General features: G+C 41.9%; 1 protein-coding gene across 1 annotated transcript in view; it reads right to left on the reverse strand.

The window, feature by feature from the left end:
- The window catches only part of LOC147229209 (CUB and sushi domain-containing protein 3-like), a 229,753-nt gene that overhangs the window by 51,664 nt on the left and 155,538 nt on the right, over positions 1 to 22,551 (reverse strand). The window contains exons 44-54 of the mRNA XM_086156075.1: positions 19,215 to 19,360; positions 18,688 to 18,768; positions 16,475 to 16,588; positions 11,161 to 11,349; positions 10,677 to 10,835; positions 8,617 to 8,805; positions 6,795 to 6,980; positions 6,023 to 6,217; positions 3,805 to 3,978; positions 2,266 to 2,439; positions 1,337 to 1,510 (exon numbers count right to left, since the gene is read on the reverse strand). Coding sequence (XP_086012201.1) covers positions 1,337 to 1,510; positions 2,266 to 2,439; positions 3,805 to 3,978; positions 6,023 to 6,217; positions 6,795 to 6,980; positions 8,617 to 8,805; positions 10,677 to 10,835; positions 11,161 to 11,349; positions 16,475 to 16,588; positions 18,688 to 18,768; positions 19,215 to 19,360 — 1,781 coding nt within the window. The remainder of the gene's footprint in view (positions 1 to 1,336; positions 1,511 to 2,265; positions 2,440 to 3,804; positions 3,979 to 6,022; positions 6,218 to 6,794; positions 6,981 to 8,616; positions 8,806 to 10,676; positions 10,836 to 11,160; positions 11,350 to 16,474; positions 16,589 to 18,687; positions 18,769 to 19,214; positions 19,361 to 22,551) is intronic.

The following is a 22,551-nucleotide window of genomic DNA, read 5'->3' on the forward strand; positions in this document are numbered from 1 at the left end:
TCACATCCGACTGCCAACAATTCCCGTGCCAAGGATGGATATTTTTAAACAGGCAAAGTCTGGCAACTCTCGCTCTGTCCCACAAGGTAGCGAAGGTAGCGACGGCATAATAGCGCCATTTAACATATTACATTTCCTTAACCTTCATTTTGAGCGGCCAATTTATTCGACGTTTCGATTAAAAGCGGACAGTCCCCGACAACCCTCTTCACCCTTTTGTCATTGCCTCAGAAATCCGACATGGGCGAAAAGCTTGAAGGCAAATGGGACAAATTTGGTGGCAAATTCTAAAAACAATTAGTCATTGTCCCGACCATTTCTACACATTGTGTTTCAAGCTTATTATTACCATTTTTCTGCTTTCGCTCGCTGCCAAAGTTCCGTGCTGCTGCCAAACTCTGTGTCCAAAGCGGTAGAACAAACAGTGACTGATGTGTGAGCACCAACTCCATCCACTCAGCTTGTGTTTCGGTGCCTCTGCAAGCTGGCAGTCACCGGTTTTTGATCCCTCAATGACCGTGATACAGTGCATCTGCTGGCTTCTGAATTCTTGCGGTCATCGTGATCCCCGAACCATCGCAAAACACCGACAAGAGTCGGACCGTTCTTTTCCAAAACTCTCCTCGACGCCGACTTACCGCTCCACCGATGGCTCGCTCTGCATAGCGGAATTGGATCGTAGGGTCGGGATAAAAACACCAAAATTCTTTAAATAGAGATCACGTCATTTATCGTACTTCTCTTCTTTGATTGAAAACACGACATAGTTACTGAGAATAGCTTTGAGACCCCAAACATCTGCCGTAGAAATGTGTATATTTCTTTGTTTCTGTCTCTTCTGCATTGAGGAGAAGACGGCATGTGTTCGATCTATTACAAAGCATGACCCTCTAAAATTTTCAGTGGAGCTAGAAAAAACAAACAAAAAAAAAAAACACAAATGATGGAAAAAAGTGAAGACGCGAACGATCGGTTTGGTTGGAAAAACAAAAGCGCAAACGGTCACGAAATCAGGGATCAACAGCCCCTTCATGAAAACCCCTATATTTAGACCACATCAGAAAGCCTTAAGCACACAAAACCTTCAATAGTTGGATGCGAATATTGTGCAAAACTTATGCATCTGCCGGTTTGTTTGAATAATCCTTTCCTCCGATTCCTCCGGAAATCGACCGAGGCTGTGGCGTTGACCGCGGGCCTTACCTCAATACGCCGGCTTAGACATGCGGCGTTTTAGTTCAGCTGTCAGCATATATTTGCATCTATCTGATGCCTAAAGACGGTTCCACTGCCATCGATTTATCTCCGCCGCGGCGCTTGCGTGTCTCGACCGTACCTCTGCATGTCGGCGGCTGCCGGCTCCACTGTCGGTTGGCCTGACACTGTGCCGTGGAGGGTCCCTCCAAGGTGTAGCCTTTGTTGCAGGAGAAATGCACCACGTCGTTGTAGTTGAATCCATCGCCTACGGTGCGGCCGTAGATGGGACTGCCAGGATGACCGCAAGTGACGGCTGGTGTCGACACGTTCGGAGCGGCGGGGAAAACACGTCGAGGGATACGAAAGATGAGGGGGACGAATAAGCAAAGTGTGAGGAAAGAGCAACGGGATAATGAATGGAGAGAAAATCCGATTAAAGTGATCTATAGGCTATGTACAGCGACACTTATCAAAGGAATATCATTAACATATAATTGACCTCGAGGGACAGCGGGGAATAAGAAATCAAGGCGTGCCCTTAACTGGGAAAATGTAAACAGTAATTTCCAGTGAGCCAATATTTGAATAAAAAAAAAAGAAGTGGGCAAATGCCTTTTCCTATCAGGTGGTGAGAAAGTTTACAGGTTATGCAAACTGTGAAATATTTGTTGTCATTCACTTTAATGAAGGCCAAAAAAAAAAAAAAAAAATCAGTTTCAGATGCATTTCTGATGCTTATTTTATGAAAAAAAAAAAAAAAAAATCAGTTCCAAATGGATTTCTGATGCTTATTTTATGAAAAAAAAAAACCAACAAAAAAACAAAAAAGAAATCATAACAGCTGTGTTTCACCCGAGCAGTATCTACGGTAAGACATTTACAAATACCTGAGCATTTGTAGCGTTTTATTTTTTTGGGGGGTTATTTATTTATTTTTAATCACAAGCGCACAAGGTCAGCGCATGCAATTTTAATAACAATAAATAAATGAACGGTTACATGAATAAATCTTTCAGCAACAATAGCATTCGGACGGAGTTTTCTCTCTCGGTGTACTAAAGTACTTACAGATACAAACCGGGAGGTGACCGGACCATTTGTGATCCTGCTGGCAGATCCGCACTGAGGAGCCAATGAGCCTGAATCCAGAGTTGCATTGATAAACCACTGTGTCTCTGTAACCAAAGTTTTCTCCAACCACCTGCCCATTGACAATCTGCTCTGGAATCCCACAGTGACCTGCTGCAGAATGATAGATAAACAAGACAGATCAGTGTTTTAGCCATTTATTTCTCTGTCTAATTGTCTTTTTTTCCCCTCTTTACAAGATCACATTTTGTTTTGTCTTTGACGGCACACAAGAGGGACCCGCTATATAAAAAAAGGACCGCTTAATCGAAACAACGGATTGATCGCGCGATCGATTTTTAACAACTGAATATTGAGACCTGTATCGTAAACGTAGCTGAGTAAAATAACGTTCGGAAACAACAAGAATGATGATAATAGTGAATCGAAATCCCTCGCTTGTCGTCGTCACAGATCAATACGAATAACCGTGATTGCCATAAAAAAAGGATACATAGGAGAATATATAAATGTGTGAGTACATGAATTAAATAAAGTTGTGCTCGACTGATGAAATCTCTGGCTTTGGGAGGCTTACACAAGTAATCAGATCACTGTCGTGTACAATAAATCCCTTTCAGAAGGAATGTTATTGAGATTTCAACCGATATTTCACACCATGGAATTTGGCAAATGCGGCCGGGAATTCGGCGTGGAATGTAAATATCTGGCCGCGGACGACAGCAACGGTATCCTATGAAGACAACGCCGACGTCGGGTGCTACACTTCCTGCTTCCTCCCTCTGTCGGCCTTGACAGTCGCGGTGTTGAACAGGAGAGAGATGCCGTTTTAATGAACTACAGCTGAGCTCCGAGTCGCTGCCGACACAGGTTTGATAAATAGACGAAAGCGCCGGCGAACGAAAATGTCACATTTTGCCGCCGCGCGGCTTCGAACGCGGCTAAGGAAATAACACGTGCCTCATTGCCCTCTCCGCAGCGCAGATATGCGATGACTGGAGTTGAATTAGGCTGAAATGCATTCTGTTGTTGACAACATTTTGAAATTGGGCTGGCACATCTTGGCTAGCGTCTCATCGTTTCAAGCCAGTTGTGGTTCTCTAGCTTCTCTCGTGTTTTGGCAACGGCGTATCACACTGACTCAGAAGCATTACTGTACAGAAACCCGGCTCCATCCCACTCAGAGCAGTTGCCAAACACGAACACACTTTTCAAAAAACAGTTTAATCGACTGATCTCCGTCGAGGTCTCGAGAAATCCCCGGGCGAAATGCAAAGAGGTGATGTTTAGCGCGCGCGCGCGACTTCCGGGAGCCAAAAAACAGACACATTTCACGGTGTTTACAGCCGTTTGTCATTACACACCTGGCAACAGAACCTATACATCTGCCGGTTACCCATCTGGTTCTAATCTGGCTATGTTGGCCCGACCGGAACGGCTCAGTCTTTGTCCCAACAGCTGCCGGTCCCCGGTGGAGGCTGTCATTTCAGTCACAGAGAATATGTTGATCCTGCTTACCCAGGCACCGAGTCTCCGTTCCGCTCCAAAGGCCAGACAGTAGACACTCTCTAACCGTTGATCCGGTCAAAACATAACCAAGGTTACAGCTGAAAATGGCCGATGCCCCGAAAGTAGACTGAGTCCCGATTTTCTTCCCGTTCGGGGGCGTGGGCAGATCGCCGCAGGAAATGACTGCAGGAAGATGAACGGCGTTGAAAAATGAAGGGGGAGGACGAAGGAAATGAAAGAACATGACATCGGGGAGGGTGAACGGGAGAATATGGGAGAAAGAAAGGACAGAAGTTGGCTTACATCTCCAGTGTAAATGGGAGGGCGCGCTCACGTCCACCCATCTTACTGACTTTGCGGCAATAAAAGAATGACCCCGTACTATTTCATGGGAAGATAATGATGGTGTTTGCCTTGGTCCCAACATCTTTCATTACGGCGGCAGGCATTTCCTTTGAGCATTTTGCCAGCCAGTCAGCTCTTTTACCAGTCAACATATAGATCCCTCAGCAATATAAAAACCTTTTGCTTCCCGTTTGGTTCAATGCAGAACATTTAGCAAAGACCGAGACCCGAATAGGTCAAAGGTAAAGAAGGGATCGATTAGGATCGGCGGCAGCGTGGAGGGTGAACAGGGAGCTGCCCCCGACCATCCTTTTCCACCACGAGCCGCTGCCGATGGGCGGCTCCTTCGGCCGACGGTTCGACTGAACGCTCCAGACGCCGCCTTCTACCCACGGCCATCAGGCTGTGCAACAACACGCAACTCCGACCGGCCCGAGGTGCAACTGTGTCGTCCCCTGACTCTGCTGCCTTTCTTATCCTTGTTGGTCTCAGCCCCCGCGCATCCTGTTTATTCCTTTTATTCTTGTCATTGCTATTGTCACTCTATTTCAGTGGTTCTTAACCTGAAACCTTAACCTTAATCACACATTGGTGATGACATCACTGGCTGCAGGTGATCACGCTACATAGCTCGGCCTATCCGTGCCGCAGGGATTTTGGCGCGCTTAGTTGTAGTAACTTGTGACTGTCGTGATGGTACATCATGTGATTTCTTTCTTAATATTTTAATCCCTTCACACTAATTATGTCGGGCAAAAAAAGAAAGCGGTCGGAAGAATACGTACAATACGGATTCACATGTATGACGGAACGTGATTGGAATCGATGTCCTAACCGCATGATTTGGAACGACAAGATGAGCAATTCTAGTCCGGCACCGGCAAAACTAAGGGAAGGCTTCCTTCAGCTGCATGGAGAAGGGAACTACAAGAACATAGCGCTTGCTGGATTCAAGGTGAAGGGAGCCAGATTTGATGAAAAGGCTACTCTGCCCGTTCTTTGTACCCATCGACGAAACGATCCTCGATCCAATAAAGAAGGGTTCGGTGAATGCGCATGTAAAACAGGCGGGGTTCAGTCCCTCCAACAAGGTTAAGAACCACTGCTCTATTTATATTGTCGTTCAGTTCTGGTTGTGTATTAGTTCCTGTATGTTGTCCATCATTATCCCTGATGTCGTTCCGTGGATGTCTTGCTATCTTCTGTCTTCATATTATTTCAATTTACATTCATACTGAGTTTACATTTTTTTATTTTTTGACATTATAACTGTTTTGCTGCTGTGACAAAGGGCTTTCCCCTCTGAGGATCAACAAAGTTTATCTTATCTTAAGTAACCAACCTGTAAGATGCACGAACGCTCTGCTTGCAATAAACCGATTTCCTCCAGGATTGATCCGGATTCTTTGACTGAATAATTTACCCCTGTTTAGATTCAAACTGCTGAAGGTTCTGATATGAACTGGACTCAAAGGCGTATTAAGAGCTGACCAGGTATATTTGGCGACCCATTTTATCGTGCCACTCACATAACCGATGAATTGTGAAAGACACAGACACGCTGCGCTTCGGGAGGACATGGTGCAATTCCAAATTATTTACAGGCCAGCTGGTGGGTGACCCCAATTTATTTATCCATCAAATCCTAAACTTACTGTGGGTATTACGTCTGAACCCTGCTCTCGGCGTATGAATCCATTCGGGACACATATTGCGGCGAGCGGCACGTGGCCGAGAAACACGTCAACACCGCGTTTCTCGGTCGCGATACGCTAATCGGACGGTAAAATAACAAAAGGGCCGACTCAACTTTCGACGATAACTCGGTTCAATTCGACTTTGCTATATTTACGACGATAAGGCTTTAACGTGACGTTCTCACTTCTACATCTCGGCCTCTCGTTTCTCCAGCTCCAGATTCCGTTTGCCAGGCACTGAATGTGAGCTGGGCCGATACGGTAATATCCGGGGTTGCAGGTGAAGATAATTTTGGTGCCGTATTCGTAGTGAGAACCGTTGACGATCCTCCATTTTCCGTGGTCCAGAGTGAAAGAGCTGAGGCTTGGGCACATCATAACTGCGGAAAAATAAACGGAAAACAAATGGAAATTGAAGGGATGAGAATGTTATTTTGCGATTTTTTTTTTTTTTTCCCAAACCGACTCCATTTCCTTCCATCTTTTATGACGTAGGATACATTTCACAAAACCATGCAGGTGTTCATTTTTCATCGACAATATGCTGAGTTTAAAAAAGAAAAAGTGATATCAGCATGATACTCGCTTTATAAAAAATCGTCAGTAGTCCTGAATGTAACGCTAGAAAATGCGTTTCTGTCAAAGGCAGGAGCGGTCATAATAGTCAGCACTTATCAGCCCAAGGTTTGTGACTTTAAACGTTTTAGAAGTTATTTTATTCTCTATAACCCATCTATGGTAATGTGAGTGAATTTTCTCCTTTTAGCAAAAGAGATATTACGTCATTAGTTTGTTTTGTTTATATTTCACACATTTTTCGGTGAACGCGTTAGCTTTCTGTATGAAATCCATCTCTTTCCATTCCCAAACCCGGGTAGTCCTCGCCGTCCCGACCCCATCGACTCTTTCCTCCCGCACAACCAATCTCAGCATATCGTTCCTCGGTTCTCTACTAACCGATGCATCGAGGTATCTTGTTGTGGTTGCTCCAAGTGCCGTCTGGCTGGCAGACTGTGGTCGTCAGCTCCTTGGAGGAGAGCCTGTATCCACTGTTGCAGAAGTAGGTCACCCGTGTGCTGACCGAATAATCAGCGGCGAGCACACCTCCGTTGACTGGTGCGCTGGGAACGCCACATGACACAGCTGCAGATGGTAATAAGACGTTTGTTTCGGCACAACTGTAAAAATTTCATGTATCATTGGATATTGATACGGGAAATGCGTTAATGGCTACGGCGGCTCGGATCTCGAACAGGTCGCGATGTTTTGTCGCATTTTGCCAATTTTAAGATCACATTTTCCACCTTTGCGTGCCTCCGGTGGTTTTTTTTAAAAATGCATTGTTTGTTGAAAGTAGACCGTCATATCATTCTTCACAATATTGGAAGAAAAAGTTAAATTCGCCGCACTGATACGCCGCGAGATACGAGCATCTTAAGCTAATAGGTTTGAAGGTGTTTAATTTTCAGAGCAGATACAACGATAATGAATAGGGTCAGGAAAACGGCATCTGCCGAGGCACTGTAAATGAAAACAGTTGTGTAAACAAGCACATAAAAAATGGAAGTGTTCATTGTGAAGCATCAAAAGTGGGACTCTGCCAACGTGGCCTGGAGCCATTACATTGCCTCTCACTGCCCCATAAGAATATCAATCAACATTCATCTGTGAAAACTGCCAACTCACCATCTAACATATTGATTAGAGGCGATGAAAACTTTTCTACGAACCAAATGAGTTTATTTTTTTTTTTTGTTTTTTTTTACAACAGCCGAAGTTTGGATGGTCAGTGGAATTGAAATGTTTGCCTTGTCTGGCATGCATGGATGATACCAATGGACAGATGTACAAAATATGTGGTATATCCTCAACATAACGCACAAAATGGATTGGAGAGGATGAGAAATTGAACACACAATAATGCAATCTCCCCCGTCTAGTAGGCAGCAGATGGACGTCGTCTGTATCTATTGATTGGTCAATTTGCAGCCACGGTTGGTCCGATGCACATTGATAAAGCCGAGCACAACTACAGAGTGATACGATTAATAAGAGGTCAGGCATGTTTTAATTGTTTTAAAAGAACACGAAATACACAATGGACTCAAATGCTTGTTTTTAACAACAACCGCCAAGCTGCAAACTCGACCCTTGCCTTTTGTGGTTTCTTTTCCCATCGCAAGAATCTGTACAATGCACATCTTCCAACTTGTGTTCTGCTGGATACTATATTTCTAATGATTTAACAAAACTAAAAATGTATTGGTATTGTATTTACCTTTAACATAAGACAATATCTTGGTTATTTTTGCTCCTCTACGATCTCGAATTTCACCGCAGTGATAAATGAAGAAATGTGATGTCCCTGCATGATGCCAGAATGCAGTTGAGGATGCGCCACGCCATCTGTTGCTGTTTGCGACGGTGTGAGCGCGTCAGCCCGTGCGTGACATCTCGCTCTTCTAAATACGTACGTTCGCCCTCACGCATCAAGAGAACTTGACCAAAACAAAATAGCGGCAGACGCCGCGTGCCAACGGCGGGATATAATTTCAAGACGTGAAAATTGAAATAAGACAGGTTAATTTCGCGTCGCATTTCAGGTAACGGTCCTGGCGCTCCATCACTTTGGATTCCGTTCTACCGAGAAGAAAAACGCTAAACTTCTCTAAGACCCCCCGTCGGCTCGCTGAGTGAAAAAGCGCGGTGACCGGAAGAAGGGGGGAACAGAACCGGGTAGAATTCGGAAATGAAAGGCTGCCAGGGCATATAAGTGTACCTTGACAAGCAGGAACCGGTGCGTCCCAACCATAGAAGCCATAGGTGGTCTTCTTGCACACAGCTGTGCCCTTTCCGATCAGCTTGTACCCCTTGTCGCAAGCCCAGCGCACCATGCTGTTAAGATGACCCCCGGTCTGGCTCACCACGAATCCGTGGTGCGGGGAATCAGGGGTACTGCAGTACATCGCTGGAGTGGACGGACGGACGTAGAAGAGGGGAGAAAAATATGTGACTATTTTCAAGGAAACGGGGCGAAGAACAAATAAACAAGACAAAGGAGATATTAAGCAGAAATAACAGTAAAATGGAAGATATTAACATGGCTCATCCGGAGAAAGACGGGGGTGAACATTTAGAGTCACTCTGAGAATCCTCTTTGAATCCAGAAAGATAATGAGAGAAAAAAGCCCGAGGAGCGTCAGATGCACTTAGTGCTCTGGCTGCACGCCACATAGCAAAGGAAATCCTCAAATTCCTTTTTTTTTTTTTTTTTCAACCCCGCTATTCATCTCTGGCCCTAATCAGTTCTATATTCGATTTGGTTCAAAGCAAACCACATAGATAGATCGTCTCGTAATTTGTTCCATAGGCTCCCCTCCTTCATCTTATAGCCCATCAAACTCCGAAAAAGGTAAATCTGATTTACAGAAATATGAACTATGACAGAAAATCCTAGGAGAGGGTTATATGTTTCCCAACGGCTGTCACACACTTCCTCAAATCAGCGTGACTGAATGATTGCAGAGTTTTGCGATAAAAAGACTGCACTTGAGATTAAGTCAGTTCATGTTCGAGTCAATCAAGTCAAGTCGGAGTTTTATTTACAAAATTCATCACGCCGTCTTGCATCTTGAAAGACGCTCGTGTATTAAATATAACGCAGGGGCAAGACATGAAAAATAAATGTCTTTTGTGCTTTTTTTTTTCCCCATTATTATTGATTCATTTCAAATGGAAAAGGAGTCCCTATGCTGCACTTGCTTAGCACCACTTGCTTTATTAAACAGTCAATTAAGAATTTAAAATCTTTTGAGATGAAGGAGTGCATGCAGGCCTTCTTGTGTTTTTCTTCTTGCCTCTCGGTCTTGGCTTGTGAAATTCTCGCTAATCATGCAAGTCATTCGTAAAGAAACGGACACTGAAAACCCGGTAGTTTAAACTGCAAAACAGTCACAGCGATACGTGATAAAAATCATGGGTTATCGAAAACACGGTCCCGTTTTCGACGACCGCCATCAAAAAACTGCACTGTCGCCAACCGGCGAAATAAGGAAGGACGAATAGCGACAATTTGGAATCAGCCGCTACGCAAAAGTATCTGTTCTTGAGTCACTTACTAGTCACGAGTGATTCCGTGTTTTCTCGATATCGTGTTTCTATACGTCTTGCAGGTCGGAAAGGTTGAAAAAAGGCGAGATTCATTGACTATCACAGTCATTTCCAGACTAAAAGTAACAAAATAAATCTATGTGTGTTGTAATATTTACACAGAAAGCTGTTACACAGACACGTTTTAGCTGTTAGCTGATCGCTAAATTCATTTTCCTCCAGCGCACTAAAACCATTAAAATGATCTTCTTCAGAATCAGAATCACTTTATTCGTCAAGTAATTTGCTTTGGTTGACTGTGCTAAACAGACGTGTAACAGGCTTTAAATGAATGAAAAATAAAAATGAGATCAGGGTCATCCAGGTTGGTTGTCCAAAATGGCAAGTTGTACAAAGCTGTGTTTGTCGGTTGTCGGTGGGGGAGCGGGACGTTATTGATGAGGCGGGATTCGGTGTCGGAATTGAACCGCCTGGAAAATTCACGGTGATTTAATTGGTCCGGCGTAACGCGTCATTGTTTCGTCCAGAAATGACGGTACATTAAAAAAAGTACATGGAATAGCGCCCAAAAACAGCTGCCTCATCGCCAACCCCTGCTACCGCGATTATACGAGACGTATAATAACCATTTGACGACAACCCATGACTTTTAACACAAAGCTAGATGAACAAGATAGTCTGAATAGAACTGATAGAAAGAGAATATGATTATAAGCTTTGGATACATACTTTGATACTCACCCACGTATCTGATGTGGAACCCTCGCCGGTTGGTGCCGTGGTCAGACGACCAGCGCAGCAGGAGCTGGTGGCCTGTGGTGGTTAGACTGAAGGGGGTTTCAATATCACCGCTGAGGGACGCCAGACTCTGGCTGTAGATGTTTGGACCTGCAGACAGAGATCGGACGATACGTTGTTTTTTGTTTCTAGATCCCCTCAATGACCATGAAAACACAATAACGGGTAAAAATGCGCACGAATCCGATTTTGTTTTTCCCCGATTCGACCTTCAAACCGCATCGTTTTGTTTTGTTCTTCTTGTAAATGCAAAGCGAGGACTGGGATATCGGATTTTTTTTTTTAAATCGAAACCGACCAAAACAGAATAACGGATTCACTGAGAAACCCCCCCCCCAAAAAAAATCATCGAGCGAGAGTAAAAGCATCACTTTATATGAAGTCATAAAGATAACAAAAGCGCTAATCTACCCACCATCGAATATTTCGAGGATATCAAACTCCTTCTCTGTCTGGAAAAGCTCAAAATGTAGCGTGATGTTGTAGCCCTTCTCCACGTTTATCAACCACGAGCACATTTGGAGATTGGGGTAATTTTCAGGGTAGCCGGGACTCAGAATTACCCCCGTTGAGTCAAAACGCACCTCGTGAGCAGGACATTGAACTGCAGAGACAGAAATAGAAGAGAGATACACTGAAGCTGCGAAAGGATAATGTCGTACAATAGCAAAGAGGATAAAAGGGAGAGAAGGTAGTTGATGCAAGGACAAAATGTGGTGGATCAGAGTTCAGTGGAAATAGGTCAATAGTGAAACAGAAGGGAAAGAAAGGTACAGTCTATGTGTGTGTGTGTGTGTGAGTGTGTGTGTGTGGGAAAAGAAAGAGAGACACCATGTTGATGTGTGACCTTCAGAGCATTACTTTTATGCTCTTTGGACTGGCGTGCCTGAAATAATGACCGTCCTGTTTCTATCTTTTCTTTTCTGTTAAAAGAAATTTTATCTTCGGGTCCACTAGTGAAGAAACATGGCGGATATAAAAGGTTAATGCGAACAACAGTTCCGGATAAAAAGGTCACCGGAAACAATTGTGCATTTATCAAGGAATAACGGAAGAATAAAATAAATGCGTTATAAAGTTGTAGGGATATTCCTTTCGGCAAGACACCGCAGAAGTTTCATCCGGCTTCCATCTCAGGCCACTTGGCGTCTCTCAACTGTGAAACTAAGTGATTTCTTAAACACGAGGAGATTTGTGAAATCCAACAGAAGCCCAATGGTTTTGTTTTTTTTTACCTTTTGTATGTCTCATTGTGACTGATAAGGCCCAAGTGGAGACAGTCGCCATTGACAAAATACTAGTTTACACACAAACACACACTCATATAATTTGAAAATCATGTTTTAATTAAAGACTCCCTGAAATGCATGTAAACTCAGGAAAATGTAAACCGATGTAAGTAATAATTATGGTCCCTTTTTTCTCCAGTGACTAATTTAAATGAGGAAAAAATAGCAATAGTTAACCAGGAACATCCAAATCACATGATCACCACAGTATGTGTATAGTAATTATAATAAAAATAATAATAATGATTATTAATATTATTATTATAGTAAAGAAGTAAAAACATAATTAAGTCGTAAATAAATAATTATATTTATTATAGTAAATAATATCTTATTTACAGATAAGATTTTATTGATTACATTATTATAATCATTATAATAATAATGATAATAATAATGATGATTATTATTATTATTATAGTAAAGAAGTAAAAAAATAATTAAGTAGTAAATAAATAATTATATTTATTATAGTAAATAATATCTTATTTACAGATAAGATTTTATTGATTACATTATTATTATCATTATAACAATAATGATAATCATAATGATGATGATTATGATTATCATAATAAAGAAGTAAAAAAAAAAAGTTGTAAATAAATAATTATTTTTATTATAGTAAATAATATCTTATTTACAGATAAGATTTTATTGATTACATTATTATAATCATTATAATAATAATGATAATAATAATGATGATTATTATTATTATTATTATAGTAAAGAAGTAAAAAAATAATTAAGTAGTAAATAAATAATTATATTTATTATAGTAAATAATATCTTATTTACAGATAAGATTTTATTGATTACATTATTATTATCATTATAACAATAATGATAATCATAATGATGATGATTATGATTATCATAATAAAGAAGTAAAAAAAAAAGTTGTAAATAAATAATTATTTTTATTATAGTAAATAATATCTTATTTACAGATAAGATATTGTTGACAAGTATTTTCCCTGTTTTGATTTTATTATTTTTATTGTTCTTGACTGAATTTTCATGAATAAACTGAAGATTGATCGCCTGCATTTTTCATTTTTATTAGATTATCTGAGAGCCACATGAAATCTGAGGAAATGCGAAGCGATAATTGAAAAGTCAACGGCTAAACGTGTGTGTGACAGACGGTCTGCTAAGTCAACTCAATCGTGGCTCTATCTTTGATTCCAGCGACAGAATACGCTTCCTCAAGGGCCGAAGACAGAGTGTAGGCAAGGCATTTTTTGTGCAATAGAGGTATTTTGATGTGAAATAACTTGTGCATGCAACAACTTTGCTATCTTGTACGCCGCATTACAACTGAGAGATGACTTGACAGAAAACAACTGTCCGCTTGCCAAACTGTCAACAGGAAAGGGCCTCTTTACAGGCTCGCTATAGTAGTCTTAGGAATTTTAATCCTGAGGCAAGTCAACACATACTTTCTTCAACTTCACACGTCCCAAAGAGAGCAATTACTTTTCTGCTAGAGGTGCGTAAGGGGCATTAGAATATCCAAGACACGGAAATGTCATGAATTCTTGCTTGGAATAATTCATTTTGGTAAATATCATCAAGCATTTTTATCACTTTCTTTCCACAATAACAGGTGTGTCTCATTTTAAAATCCGTATTCCTGTATTTTGAATCAGCATCAACTCACAGCTGTGCAATATCTTTCCACGCTCATTACATAATCTTTTTTTCCTCAATATAAAAATGCAATTTTCTGCGTTGTTCATAAAGGGGGGGTCAGATAGAGTCTATCTTTACCAGCCATTTTGTAACATCTTCTTTTCTGTCATATATGGATTTATTCAAAGAAGTTTCCATCTCATCCAAGAATTAAATCAATTGTGCAGCTTTGTCTTGTCTTGCGGTCTCATTGCAGCCTGTGCATTTATTTTGAACCCAAATTTTACATTTTGCCTGCTTGAAAGGTAGAAAACAATGTGATGGGTGTGTTTCAAAAGCATTACTGATCCGATCCCATCAATTCTAATCAAAATCCCGGGAGAGATTAAAAGCGGTGCCAGAAAAAAGGGAAAAAGAAAAAGCAAAGAAAGAAAGGAACTGTTTATGATCAAACATCTATCCTCAGCTGTCATGATGGAGGAATTGAAATAGATGGGCTACGCATGGCTGCCAAATGAATTAGGTCACTGGAGGTTTGTGATAATGTTAATGGCGATAAAAATAGCAGGATGAAATTTGGAGGTGTATGGGGATTTAGTCTCTTCTGGGATCAGCGAGATTCTCCAAATCTGAGAATAGTTCTCCTTCCAACTGACCCAGAACGTCCTGTGAAAGCAACAGTTTCTAAAAAGTACATGTTTTTTGTTGGCTTTTTCCCTTTTTTTTCCATTATTGAAGGCCACATTGACGGCTGTAGGACCACAAAAAGGCAGCACCCCGTATTATAAGCTTGGCAAGGTATCAATGTGGAGGAAACTAAGGGTTTAGCAATGCCCGTAGGACCCGGACTTTTTTTTTTTCCCCCCCAACTACTAAAGAAATTCAGAAAATTACTTTTTTCTGTCCAATTACCGAGCCTCAGAAAATGAGGGAGCACATTTACATACACTTTAATGGGATGCTGTGTTTATACAGTCAAATAATATGCGCTACAATCACGCGGATGCTCTCTGTCCAACATTACTAAGTGTCTTCCGTTGACGCCGCTGGGCGAGGCGTGCAGTTGCGAGATCGCATTTAAGCGTTTTGTTTGTTTTGAGCAGTTGGAGAAGATGGCTGTCAGCTGTCAACCCAGGAACTTGCCAAATTAACTGTATTACAGCATTCGATAAAGACAATATTAAATGTGAAAACGGCATTCATGCTTTCCAGCCCTCCAGTTTTGGTATGTGTTTTAAATAAGGAAATTGTACATTTTAAATAGGAAATAACGCGTAACAATAATAATGCATCATGAAAGAGGATGTAAAGAAATAAACTGGTTTCATTACGTGTATTCATCTTAAAAACAGTGTTTGGTAAAAAAAAACAAAAGGGTTGGTATGGTAGACACACGGGGCTGATACACGTAGCTTCAAAACTTATGATGTAAAATAATATCAGAATACAAAGATGTAAATAACATTGTGCACCCACTGTCGCTTAATCCGCACCCAGAAAAGTGGCGTTCACCCCGGATTGCTCGCCAGGCCATCGCAGAGCCACATATACAGACAAACAACCATTCATCCTCTCATTCAGGGCTATTTTCCCTTTTTTTTTTTTTTTTTTTTTTTTTCCAATGAACCTGCTGCATGTTTTTTGAACGATGGGAAGAAAACGGAGAATGTGCAAACTCCACATAAAAAGGTCCCCTTGTGCTGAGAAGCTAACGCGCTAACCGCCGCGCCGCTAAATAACATCGTCTTCGATGGGCTTCCGCGCATATTCCCCAAACAATGACGTAGCATCATAACTGCCGCTTTCTCTGCCAGTTCAGATGGGAAACATGCCGTCGGTCCTTTTCTTCCGGCCGAATTCAAACACCGGCCTAATAACGACGGCTTGAAAACACCAGAGAATAAGGGCGATCGTCAGCTGTAAAATTGCTTCGGGGGGGGGGGGTAGTCGATACTGGGGCAAAGTAAAACCTAAAATAATCAAAAGAGAGGATGAGTAATTACCAGGCCTACTTCTAGAAGATGCCGTGAACGCACGCTCGTGATTTGTTGAATATCTGTCACGCTGTTAACACGAGTCCAATACAATTTACTCGCTGTTTCTAGAAATAAGAATGCTCATCAAGCAACGACTTGTTGACAAAGGACTTTGGGGTCTTCGGTTTCAGGCTAACCACAGGGAACAGTGCGTTTCAGCATGTTCTGTTCTTTTCATCACAGATTGGCATTACAGGCAGGCTGATTTGTTTTTTTTTTGGTGTTAACTAAATCTAAGCTTTAAACACAGATATTCTCTTTTCTCCTTGTCGAAAATCTGCCTTCTAAAGAAACGTAGACAGAAGGACATTTTACCATAATCGAACCCGGGGGCCATTTGAGCAAGGATCAAGGCGGATAATAGCGGCTACCCCATAATTCAATAGAAGCCGAAAGACAGCCGTAACTGGCCCCCGTTTCTTTTGTTACACAAACAACCGAAAATAAACCGCTGATCGGTAATCTTCGCTGTCCACGGCGAAGCGCACGTTGCAGCCGGAGGAGTCTGATATTATATCAGTTATGCTGTTTCCTGCTACTCGCGTGTGAATTGACGCTTCAGCGCCGGGAAATCTTGGCTGAGCACGTGCACGGAAGCGTACATTATTTAACCCGAATTCTCACCAGCATACGCGCCAATGTTTGAATACATATTGGACGTCGTACATTTTCAAAATTAAAATAAAAGCTATCAACAAACAAAGTCACATCAAACTCGATAAAACCAAGTCGTAGACTAAAATACCACGTATTAAACGCCACCAACCTTGGCAAACCGGCGGGGGTCCGTCCATCTGCAGCCTCTCTCCAAGTCGACACGTCAAGATCTCACTGCCAACCAAGGTGAAGCCTGGCAGGCAGGAGTAGCGAATGATGTCCCCTGTGAAGTCATTTACACCGCAAAGATGCAAACACACGCACACACACACACACACACACACACACACACGGTGCCAAGGATGCAAATGAAAAACACATTCATCCAAAGAAGCGCACGTATATCCAAAGAGCTGTGGAGATTGTGAGTAAAAGCCTTCTCCGGTTCACCAACGGCGATCTGCGGCGTGTTTTCTCATGGAAACTGACATCTCCTCGCTCGGCTGGAGCGCCGACAGTATTTTATGCTATAGGTCTACAAACATGCGGCGGAAGACACGAACTCACTCGGTTTTAAAGAAACAAAACGATGCAGCCAAGAGCCAAATCGTTTCCTCTTCAAATTGCTAATCATGTCTCATGACTGAAATTAAAGAAACAAATCGAACGAATAAACAAACGAGAAAAAAAGATTAAAAGCTTATCGGGCGAGATAATTCGTCTTGCCCTCAAACTGATATTTTCCCTGTTGTAAATGAGACGTTAAAACGCAAACAAACTAGAAAAATGAAGGAAAAGACAAAAGGGATCGGGAATGTAAGGCCAGCAGCAGAAGGCTGAGCGAGACCGAAAACTAAAAAGCGGAAATCTAACCGTCAACTGTTCTAGAAGAAAAGATCATCGGTTATTTACGTTCTTATTTCACTGCCCTATAACACTGACCGCTAGTTGTGGGGTCAGTCAATTAAAGGTCAATGAAGATAAATAAGGCCAAAGGTTACAGGCGTAATTGTCATACATACTTTGCGTCCTTTCGTAAGTTGTCATAACAAATAAAATCACTTTTAATTTGCTTCCGTAACAAAGAGGCTCATTAGCCGTGAAACCCATCGATGCTAATGAGCGAGCCGGTTTATGCCTCGTCCCGTTCCGTATTATTTTTTTAAGTGGTCACTGAGAAATAGTAAAATGTAGATTAACAATTGTGCCAGCAGTTTTTATTCCGTTATTTGGCCCCAGTGCTTCCCTTAAAGGGTACGGCTACGTCCTAAGAACTCAAGGGGACTCAAAGATGGAAATATGCGGCTCTGCTAGAGATGATGCTTCAAGCAGCTCCAACGCAGCTGAAAACCCTGGCTCTCCAACTTTAGCTTTGGCAGGTTCTTGCCGTCAATACAAGGTCCCTCACGGCGCGAAGCATCGGCTCTTTACAGGTGGTTTTCACAATTTCGGAAATACAGCGATCCCTCCGCTATAACGCGGTTTACTTTTCACGGTTTCGCTACTTCACGGATTTGCACCGTGCGTTGTGTTCTGCATTCTGATTGGCTAAAAAGTCACTCCGCTTCTTCTCTACCTGTGCGTCAATAACGTTGCAGTTTAATATGTACACGTACGTAAAACAGCTCGCCAAATTTACATGACGTACGTGCAAATTCTCTCGCAATTTGGAGTTTCTCTAAAACCCATAATGTTGACGAAACGCTCTGGACCGACAAAAGGGCCCAAAAGGCAGCGGAAGATGCTATCTATTGCAGATAAAGTTAAACTTCTGGACATGCTAAGGGAAGGTAAAAGCTATGCTGCTGTAGGTCGACGTTACAGAATTAATGAATCTTCCGTTCGTTCCATAAAGAAGGAAGAAAAAAACATAAGGACGACAGCAGCGATGTATAATAGAGTATTTAATTGTATAATAATTGTAAAAAAAAATAAAGGTTTCTACTTCACGGGGTCTTTTTGGAACGTAACCCCCGTGAAAAACAAGGGTATACTGTATTCCCATATCGAGGAAACGAGGTAAATACCAATATTTATTATGAATATATATTACTAGTAATATAATGAGCTTGTCAATTATACGTACATTGTGAATTGACGATGAGCTTTACCTGTTATTTTTGAAATTGAATTTCCCATTCAATGTTACATTTAGGACGACGGGACGCACAGACAGACCCTCCTTTGGCAACGGCCAACCATCACCAATTTTGAAATATAGAAAGAGGATTTAATGATTACACCTACAAAAAACAACCATTTGCTCTTGTCTTCCGTTTATTTCTGTCCAAAGGAATATCAGTTCTACCTATCGCTGTTGAAAATGAATGATATTACGCGTTGTCCCCGGCCGACAAACGAGCAAAATCCGGTGAGACAAACCTATTTCAAACTCGTCATCATCAGTTAGGATGGTGGCGTTGGCGACGGGAGGGGGTGGCTGACATGTTCTCAGCTGGTACGCTGTCGGAGAGAGGAAAGACAAAGAAAACAGTCCACCGACGCTCTCGAGAAAAGAGAAAAATATAAGAGTTATCCGTAAAACTGTTCAGCCATCACACCACAGGGAAGCCCGATTAGACTAAGATTTGGCATTTGTGATTACGGACGATAATCAAAAGCAAATAACGGAATTATATTGCAAATTAGCGTCTTTATATGAAGGGTATCACTCTGAGAGCGCAGACGTACACTTCACAAAACCGGAAGCTATATCACGTAGGGAGAAAATGAAAGGCTTTACAATCTAGAAGAACAGGAGCGATCTCACGCCACGCTTTTGTAATCCTCATCACTGCTGAGCCGCCCCAGCAGCGTGGAAAAAAAAAGGGGGAGGATAAACTGACTGATGGTCATCGCGGCGATACGGAACAAGGTCTTTACCGAGATAATATCGGAGGAAAAGTTACCGTAATAATTCAGTACAAAGAAGCCGCTGGTGCTGAAATCGCTGTGGAACTTGATGAGGATTTGATTCGCGGTGGTCGACACGCCTTCCTGGATAGAGATGCCGCTGAACTGACCAATTAAAGGCGAGGTCTGGTCAGGACCGTCCCTGCAAAACGGAAGGTTGAAATCCACAGGGGAAGAGAGAGAGAGAGAGAGAGATTGAGAGCAAATAATTTATGAATAAACACAAGTAATAAGTTGCTCAGATCAAAGTTATCCCTAAGTAAGTCTTGTGGGCCCAGCAGTCATTCTGATGATCTGAGTAAAAAGTCCCACTTTAATCAAAAGTATCAAAGTAGAAGACTAACCAGGGAGGCGGTATGGCTGTATTAATGTGAAACTTACTTTTGCGGCCCAGTTGGGGCTGCTGATTTTTTTCTTCTACAAGCAGTACACGGGCGTGCACGGCTGTAATTAAGCTCCAATCATGACAATGCCAAGCCGCGACCATACAAGCAAAATAACAACCACTCACAAGCCGGAATCTAGGATTTACGCAAATACCCAATCAAAACGAGACAAAATCAGGGGGGAATTCTCGCATATTCACAACTCAAGTGTGTCGGTGGAAAGGACCCGGGCCGAGGACTCTATCGGAAACGGTTACTGGAGCGACGCCAGGCGTGAATGAGATTCACCGAAAGAGGCCAAGTCGTGAATATTGTGAAGTTAACAGGTCGGACACTTCTCTTGGACGCCGTCCACGCCAGGCGGCCGGGCCGGCGGCCCGAAGCGAAGGATTTTAAGTATCTGTGGGGTTTGTACCCAAATGAGGGTACAATGAAGTGTGAAATTGAAAAGTAGCACAGTTGTGAAAAGTCATGTCAAAACTCCGCTGAGACTGACTGGGAAGTTCTTGATTTATAGATATAATAAGTAGCTGAAGTGCAACTTAGGGTCAAAGATTGACAAGGCACATAGGAGAGGAAGTTGCAGAAGAACGCTACCTCTGCACTGCTGCTCCTCCCGATCAGATGAGGCGGCTCGGAGATCTTATTAAGAAGAACGCCTCTACATGGAACTGGAAGTCGAGGGGCAAATCTACACGAGCTCGTGTATTTCAAGTTTACCTAAAAGGACCTACGATTCCGCCCGACAGAACCGACGACCGAATTTTTAAGGACAAATAGACTATAAACGGGACTGTCTCTGAAAATTTGAATATTGTGATAAAGTTCTTTATCTTCTGTAATGCAATTAAAAAAAAAAGGAAATCATTTTTCATGATATTCTGATATTTTGAGATAGGATTTTTTAAGTTTTCTTAAGATGTAAGCCATAATCAGCAATATTAAAATAATAAAAGATTTGCAATATTTCAGTTGATTTGTAATGAATCCAGAATATATGACATTTTTATTTTTGTAATTGCTTTACAGAAGATAAAGAACTTTATCACAATATTCACATTTTCCGAGACAGTCCTGTATAGAGTTTGACTTGACGATGGCTTGTGAGATACTATTTCAAATCTTTGTACTTAACACATTAAGACACTTTATAGCCTTGACTTGTTACTTTGACACTTTATAGTTTTACTTGTATTTCTTACCCTCCCCCCTTTTTTTATACTGTTTGTACAATTTCCCAGTATTATTTATTATTGTTATGTTTTACTTGAGACTCAGGCACAACAGTTTCCTTCGGGATAAATAAAGTTGTTCTTATTCTTATATATTTTCATGACATAGCTACATAGCTAACATTCTCCTGAGATGTGGAGTCACAATTCAAGCCTATCATTAAATGTATCCCGCTTGATCCGATCGTAAGCGGACAGCTTCGACCGCACGCAGGCTATTTGTGATGGAAGGCCGAGCAAAGACGTGAGGAATGTTGATGCTTTTTGGCCTTTGGACGGCGTTTCATTCATTATCGATACTGCTTATCCTGGAAAGCCAGTTGAAGGGGGGCTGGACGGAATCCCAGTTGGCATCGAGGTACCGACTGCAAGTGATTCACATGGACGCGCAGAGACGTGCCACCGTTGGCTCTCTCGTTCACATTTTGACGGTTTAGGTTCCTAATCAGCCTTTTAGTGGGTTTGGGATGTGGGAAGGAGCTGGAGAACCAGCAGGGAACCTGCTCAGGCTTGGGGAAGAAAAGCTGCATGCAGAAAATCTCCAGTTGTGCTCGGGATTAGGACCAGGGTCCCTCTTGCTGCGAGGTAACACGTGCCAATCACAACCCCCCCTAATACATAATTAATCCGTTTAAATTTGCGTTGTATAGAATTTAACAGACAAACCTCACTTTAGATCATTTTCCCATAAACCGGGTAAATTATATTCGGCTCCAAAAAATAAATAACTCCAAGTCAATCACACTGGTGTGAAATCAAACTGTCCACTTAGGAAGCATTTTGACTTGTTTTAACTTGAAGTTGGATCAGGCTGTCGTGCGTTTTTTACATTTGTATTTTGAGCGTGACTCCAAATCCAGCCTCCATACATTTGATTTCCATTCCATTTTTGTGTGTTAGTTGTCGGCACATTCAACAATGCAGAGAGCAAAGTATTTCATAAGAATATTTCATTCATTCAGATCCGGGATGTGTTATTTTAGTGTTCCCTTGGTTTTTCCGAGCAGCGTATTTTGGTATCAGAGGACAAATTGCGTCCTGTCCCGTTCGAAAATAGGAACGCCAGAAGCTTCAAATTGCATAAATGCCAAAATTCGATCCTTCGGGGCGTTTCTGCCGTAAAACCGCACACAAGAGAACAGCAACTTGACTGACATCAGAGCGAGAGCAGAAAAGAGGAAAGAGAGAAATTTAACAGACCAAATAGTAACACTACTTGCCGGCCGTGTCGGTCAAAAGTTGAAAATCGCATTCTTTTTTTTTCATTTACTAGCACTCAGTGTCTACTAGCAGCGTCAGTTCAGAGCTGCTCATAAATGTTTTATTTCTGCGGGATGTTTCAAGTCCAGCTCGGGTAAGATATTGATAATAAGTTTAGTTAATAGGGAAACATAGTGACTTGAACTCAACTCACTGGGCTTTTTTTTTTTTTTTTCTCCCGTCCCTAAAGTAGGAGACTGTAATGAAGCATGCAGCGGGACAGAAATAATCAGATGTTCAGCCAAAGGTCAATATATTTGGAAGGCTGCAAGCTAATCTATGCAGGGTGTCACATCAAAAGCTATGACTTGAAGACGTCCAACTGGCCAATGATCTGAACATAGTTCAAATGTTATACATGCGCCGTTTCAGAGGTTTCTTAGGATATGACTCGCTCTACGCCACCCCATAATACTTCAGTTGTACGAGTTCAATCATTTCATGTTTGCACTTCA

The sequence above is a fragment of the Fistularia commersonii genome, chromosome 11 (genome assembly GCF_037954325.1).
Source record: "Fistularia commersonii isolate RoL2024-O1a breed Wild chromosome 11, RoL_Fcom_v1.0, whole genome shotgun sequence".
NCBI lineage: Eukaryota > Metazoa > Chordata > Actinopteri > Syngnathiformes > Fistulariidae > Fistularia > Fistularia commersonii.